This window comes from Cyprinodon variegatus, unplaced genomic scaffold, assembly GCF_000732505.1.
Source record: "Cyprinodon variegatus isolate N-32 unplaced genomic scaffold, C_variegatus-1.0 Scaffold535, whole genome shotgun sequence".
Taxonomy (NCBI): Eukaryota; Metazoa; Chordata; class Actinopteri; order Cyprinodontiformes; family Cyprinodontidae; genus Cyprinodon; species Cyprinodon variegatus.
The window spans coordinates 6,992-13,909 of NW_015150988.1; the positions used below are offsets into that span (position 1 = coordinate 6,992).

The window sequence follows — 6,918 nt, forward strand, 5'->3', positions numbered from 1 at the left end:
AAATAACAGAACGCTGCCAGGAGAGAAAAGGCGGCTGAAAATTTCCGTCTCTCTGGGAAAGTGGAAATCAGTCAGAGTGAGAGTGGGGGTGGTAAAACAAGGCTATTTCGGTCTTCCAGTAATAAGGCCTAGAAACACAGAGGCCCCTCTGACATTCAGAGGGGAAACATTTCTAATCAGATTCGAACGCTTCACAGGTGGAAACCGTGAGCAGAAGGAAAGGACGCTTCTTAGTCTTACCTTGATTTACAGTATTTCCTTTGTTGTAAAACGGTTTTAGTGATTCTGCAGCATGACTGACAGAATGATTTCTATCTGTGCTGTTTTTCACCGTAGAAACATCTCAAATGTGTTACTTTTTATTACGTGTGCTTTGTTATCTCTATGTTTTTATGATCATCTCTGTTTTTTATTTTCTTTGCTGCACTGCAGGCCTAAATTCCCCAGTGTGATCATTAAAGTTTCATTTTACCACATCTCAAGTGTGAGGTAAACAGAGTCATTAGGCAGGTGGTAATCATAAATGGGTGGGATGACCAGAGCTGACACAAAGCAGGAGCACTTCATGCGCAGCATGGGGAAATTAACTGTCCCTCTGGAGAGGGAGCAGTTTGGCTGCAGGTGCAACAGAAGCAGAAACTCCTGAGGATTGAATCAGCTACAGTTTTCTTACTTGCACAGGATGATGTTATGCTTTCTGTTTCAACAACAATGTTTCTTTGAAAGCAAGTTTGGTGCCCGATCTTTTAAAGGTACGGTCCACTTTTTATCATAACTGCTGGGAAATCTATTATTTCCAGTTATGATTAGCAGCCTCTAAGCTGCTAATTGAAAAGACATGCAGTGTATGGCATGAAGCAGCCATCTGTCCTGAACACCACAAGCTGCTCCCCTGCGGTGGGGCCTACTGAAACTGGCAGCCACTGAGCAGCAAACACATCACACTTTGTTCTGTCAATAATCTAGATGATCAATAGATTGATGAGGATAGTCAGGTTTCCAGATTGACTGGTTGACGGTACTGTGGGTTCTACAATCTAGTAACAACAAGCTGAGAATCTCTCATCACGAAAAGCTGAACGGGTTATTAGACTTTTTCAGATTTAGTAAAGAATGGTGTAACCTTACGAAAACAGCAAGGCAAGCTGGGGGCATTGAGTACAGCAAAACGGAGCAAAGCCTGTGGACTACGGTGAACTTTCCAAAGTTCAGCTTGTCACAGTGGTTCAGGAAACATCCCTGAAGTGAGCCGTGGGTGACAGCTGCTGCCACTCCACTGGCACAGGTAAATGCCAGGAGCCCCACTTGGATGCATGGCGTGCAGACACACAAAGTGCACAGAACCAAACACAGACATACTGCTTTAAGGAGTCCAAGCAGGGTTAGATTTATGCCACTGTCAGCTTATAGAGATCATGCATGTGTAAAGACCCACAAAGGTATTTAACTTAATGATGAATATTTTTTATTTTTCATATAATGAAATCTGTCCTGCACATGTATTTATCCTCCTTTACTCTGATGTTCCTAAATCAGGGGTCTTCAACGTTTTCTAGGCCAAGGACCCCCAAACTGATGGCGAGATGGAGCGGGGACCCCCTAATTATATATGTTGAATGAAATTGTTTTATATCAAACTGGTCCTATAGTCCCTCTATTACAGATGGAGTAATGTAACGAAAGTAATTCCTCCCTGGGATTATTAAAGTATTTCTGATTCTGATTCCTGGTTGATGGGACAGGTGTTGTGAATGAAACGGTGCCCAGCTTGAAAGAGCTCCTGTGTGTCGCTGAATGTGTGCATTGATGACTGAAAGACATCTTCTTCCTCAATTTATCTGTTTAATACAGTGTGTTTTATTCATGTTAATGTGTATTTAAAGACTTTTCAATTAATGGAAAAATTGCAGGGGGGAATATAAAAAAAAAAATGTTATCAACCAAAACTTTGCGACCCCCATGCAGTACCTCTGTGGACCCCCTAGGGGTCACGGACCCCCTGTTGAAGACCTACGTTCTAAATAAAAACAATGCAGCCCAAAAAAGGTTCTAAACCAAGTCTAACTCTCTGTAGTTTGGTCTGATTTTGAGCCGATCTGCAAAGGCCGAGTGAATTATTATTATTATTTAATATCTAAGAAAAGAAAAAAAATCATAGTTAAGATGAAGGAACACAGCAGGTTATATAAATATATATATTATTATATATATAAAAAATATATCAAAGAATCCAAATCTCACAGAGCTTTTCAATCCATCATTCAGAAATGGCGTCACAGCAAACCAGAACAGGTAAGCAAGAGACACACAGATGATCGAAACTAAAGGTAATAATTCCTTGAATTTGGCTTTATTGGGGACTGGCAAAAATAAATCAAATAAAAACTAAAGGGATAAGGATATTGGGAATATTAAAAAAAGATTTAAGGAGAACAAAAACTAAACAGTTGTTCTTTATTTTAAATGTTTGGTGTGAAAGTCAGCCTAAAAACACCTTTCCCATAAAGACCCAGGGAACAATCATCATGAAATCCTCTTGTTTAACAAGAAAATAAAGGAATATTTTAACAAAAGCAGATGTTTTGTTCAGTACAACAAAAACTCCTCTATGTGATCTAGATTGTCTCTCTCCAAAGAATAAGATAATCAAAATTGTGAAATGATAATAATAAAGTATTAATGCTGCATCATGGAGCATACATGTTTCCTACTGTAAAAGAAGCAATTTTATTTGAAAATAGCAAATACCTTTTGGATTTTGTCATTTTCTTTCATTATATTTGTCTGCATTCCTGGGGTTTATTCGTTTAACTGGATTTCAGGATTAAATGCCAAACAATTTGAGCCACTTGTATCTAACTTAGCTTTAACGTCTGGTGGACTGTGACTGCTTCTGGAAGCTCCTTTTTTTCTTTCTGTGATGAAAATATGATGTCACAAAAACAACATAAATGATGTAACATCAAGCAACATGACACTCATGCTTTACATCCAGAAGTTCTCACTCCAAGAGCTCTTGATCTCCTTTCAGCTCCCGCTGACAGCTAAAGGTTTGAAACCTGCTGAGTAGACGCTGATTAGATGTAGATTATTGATTTTGTGCATTGACTCCCATCCTGTCTCTGTTCATATTCGTTTGGAGCAAAATGAATGGTTTCAGTAATGACATGTACAGCTGCTCCCAATCTAAGCTTTTCTTTTATTTCCCTGAGGAGGGATCTGAAGCAAAGCGGTAAAATATTGAGATTTATCTCTGTGCCCTAAGAGGGATTTCTTCATTAGTTGGTTTAGAATGTGCAGTACTTAGAATGGCCACCAGGTGTCTGTAGTGTAGAGGGGATATCTCTTGTTAAAAGGTTCCTCCTCAATCCTTTTCTGCACACTATGAATATGAGATGGTTTGCTGCACCACTTCATTGTGGTTTGACCTGTTTCTCTCAGCAGGAAATCCCACCTACCATCAGAAACTGCAACGCTTTTTTTCATGAGAAGATCAGCGATAAGACAAAATGAGAAGTATGATCAGAAAGATAATGAACAGTAGAATAAATCTGACATTCATGCATAAAGACCCTCTTTGCTTTCAAAGCAGTTACAGACGTCTTTGGAAGCTCCTGCAGAGGACTTACCTCAACACTTTGTTTTGTAATTTCTTTACATAACATGTAAATATACAGACCTGATCAGAGGTGTCAAAAGTAGTAATGTTTATTACTCAATTAGAAGTATAAATCCTACTTTTTCTAAAACACTTTTGTAGAACTTAGAGTATCAGCTTAACGTTTTCATTCAAGTAAAAGTGTAAAAGTACCATGTTTGAAACTACTTCAAGCATAAAAGTAAAGTAGTGCAGGAAAAACTGTTGAGGGGACAAGCTTTACTGCAGTACTCTATTAAAGGGACATTTTTCTTCTGATCATTTCCTTACAATTATTTTTCTTTGTTTTATACCTAATTGCAACAGTGTCAATTTTAACTTTGCATCATCTTAAAAGACGATTAAAAAAAATAAATAAAAGTAAAATAAAAAATTATTAAAAAAAAAGAAAAAACATTCATTTTTTATTAGCATACTAACAGAAAATATCAGCTTTGCACACAGAAATCCAGTTATAGTGGATATTTTGTATAAATATAAGGAGGGTTATAAACTGCAGGTCTTGTTTTTTTCAGCAAAGGGGACGCAGTAGCTATCGAGACAGAACTACTGAGAGACTACAGGTTTGGACAACAGCAGCTGATTGAACTTTGGGGACAAGCCTGCGCTCTTGCCATCACAAAGGTATGGACAAAGTTTTTATTTCATAAATCAGTTTTTCTTTTCTTGTTTTGAGTGTCATAGGAAGCTAGCTTACAATGATGTACTAGACAGCAGGAGAAAAGGGAAAATTCCTTTACGCCATCCATCCATCCATCCATCCATCCATCCATCCAGCCATCCATCCATCCATCCATCCATCCATCCATCCATCCATCCATCCATCCATCCATCCATCCATCCATCATTGATTGGATTGTTAAATGTTGAAGACAACTTGGTTTAAAAAATGATTCTCAAGTCCAGGATCTTTGTTCTTCAACTATAGAAATTTGATTTCATGAGTTTCAGCCTCATGGTGCGTCCTGTGTCGTGGAGTATACAGGGGGGTAAAGAGGGGAGATTAGCCTTTCACGACCGCCTCACGATCGGGAATCGTAAGGTCGGGAAGAAATCAGACATATTAGAAATTCAGTCTGCCCTTGTGAGGCATTAGTGGGCAAATCCTGCTGTTGAAGCAGAGCTACGAGTTGATTTACCAGAAAATCGTGCACTGCCTGTGTGCAAACAAGGGAGTTCTTCTTCTTCCACATTGATGAGTCCGACCAGCGCCATGTTTTGGCGGTGAGTCCGACGTGTTTTTTGGATGTGCAGTGTGATTAGGTGGATCACATCAGAGCCGTACAGTTTAGGAAGGAACATCATTAGCTGTGAAGATTTAAACTCTGTGATTTCTCTGTACAGTTTGACCTTTAGCTGAGTATAATGATTGAAAATATTGTGCATTGTATGCCTGGCCTAATAGGAAACTATTTATATTTATTTAAATAGAGGAAAACCCCATTTAGCAAAACCAAAAAAAATAACAATAAAAATCCCAAAATGTCTGAAATAAGAAAGAAAACCTTCCTTAAGGTCCTCAGTGTCCAGCATCCCCTCCTCAGCCTCACAGTTTAAATGTCCTCCTCTATTCTGAGGACATTCGATTATATAAGAGGGGAAAACGACACAGCTGCTGCTTACACTCTAATTGGCATTTGCTTCCACAAATTTCTAAATATGATGTAGGGAGAGAGCTCTGAAGTTTCATTGCCATTTACTGCCAAACATTTGTGCAGTTCACCTGGGGACAGAACACCTGAGCTAACTCTTTGGCAAAACTGAACCACAGCGCTGCTGAAACACTGGGCCTCTTTTCTGCTGCGGTTGCTTTTTCATTGCGCTGTGATCTGGACTTTTTCAGGATGAGGTGAGTGTGTCAGGCAGAGCTGGTAGGAACATATGTGGGTGTCTTTGAGCAGACCGCTGGCTTGGTCCAATGCCGTTATGGTTTCCACTGTGGGCTTTCAAAGCGAAGGTCCGAGTTACATGAAATCCTGCTTCGTTAGGAGGAGAGAAAAAGGACAAGTTAAGTCAAAAACCGTCAGGAGAGCACCTCAGCCACCTTCCAGATGAGAGTGAACCCGGGTCCTGTGGGACATCAGTCAGAGCAGAGCACAGGCTTTCTGTGTGATTTAACCAACCGCATCCACTTCCCCTCTATTATCATCAGCCGCCGTTGGCCTCATGTCTGGCCCTCCACCAGACACCCTGCAGCTTCGTGTTACTAGACAAACACGGACTGGATGCGGCAGATCACGGCTGCCCACAGCCGCCAGCAGAGCACCGCTGCTGAACATGACATCATTTCTATTTAAAGGAAATTACAGTAGAAGGAGCAGCAGACGGTCTGATTTCACTGATTTCATTGCTAGCTGCTCCCGCTGCTGGACACCACACCAACATTCATATGTTTCACACACACACTGGTTGGCAGATAGATTTTAGGTTTTCTGTAAGTAATCCCTTTAGTGTTCTAACAGCAGCGGCCACAACCATCAGCTGCAGACTCTGGATTAGTCTGATGGTTTTCAACACCTAAATGCAGACGGGAGATGTTTGCAGCAATGAATTCATTTGAATTCAAAGAACCAGACTGCGGGTTGGTCGGTCAGTGCAAACATCAGAGGTCCTGCTTTAGGGGATCAAACCTTTTTTAGGTTTCATGATTTTTCCAGGTAACTGCAAAGGTGGATTTAGAAGTTTTCTTTTCCTTCATAGGTGTTTGGTTTAAGACATCACAGCCATGTCTATCCCTAAGTGTAAAATTCTAATACCCCTTTCCCACTGGCCAAAAAAACCATTTAAACCCGGGAACAATCAGCTTTTAGTGACAGTGGGAACAGCTCACTTAACACATTTCTACCCAGATCTCCTTGGCTCTGGTCTGCATGTTTTGGGAACACCAGACCTGCTAATTTACTTGATACCATCGAACACAACGTAAGGACATCAACAAACAACAAACAACTCTGTTTATTCTTTGAACATGGTGCAGCGCTGGTGAGAGGAATTCGGAAAGATAATAGAGTGAAACAATAAAGCACACTGACTATGCCCTGGTTTGCTTAAGCCCTGAACACTTCAGTTGCATACACATTTTAAATCTCCAATCCGATTTTTTCCATGTCCCATTCACTGCGTATAGAGAGGCTCAGACTAGGCAGGGTTGGCAGATCTGCACAGATTTTGTTTCACTACCTTCTCTGTGATATATACAAATGAAAACAATTCCCCACATTTGCCTTGGACATATTATGAAAACCAAAAATATGTATAAT

General features: G+C 40.1%; 1 protein-coding gene across 1 annotated transcript in view; it reads left to right on the forward strand.

Moving 5' to 3' along the window:
* Positions 1–523: 523 nt before the first annotated feature.
* Positions 524–6,918, forward strand: part of yjefn3 (YjeF N-terminal domain containing 3) — a 27,302-nt gene continuing 20,907 nt past the window's right edge. Inside the window, exons 1-2 of the mRNA XM_015391299.1 lie at positions 524–621; positions 4,174–4,282. Of these exons, the coding sequence (XP_015246785.1) occupies positions 524–621; positions 4,174–4,282 (207 nt within the window). The remainder of the gene's footprint in view (positions 622–4,173; positions 4,283–6,918) is intronic.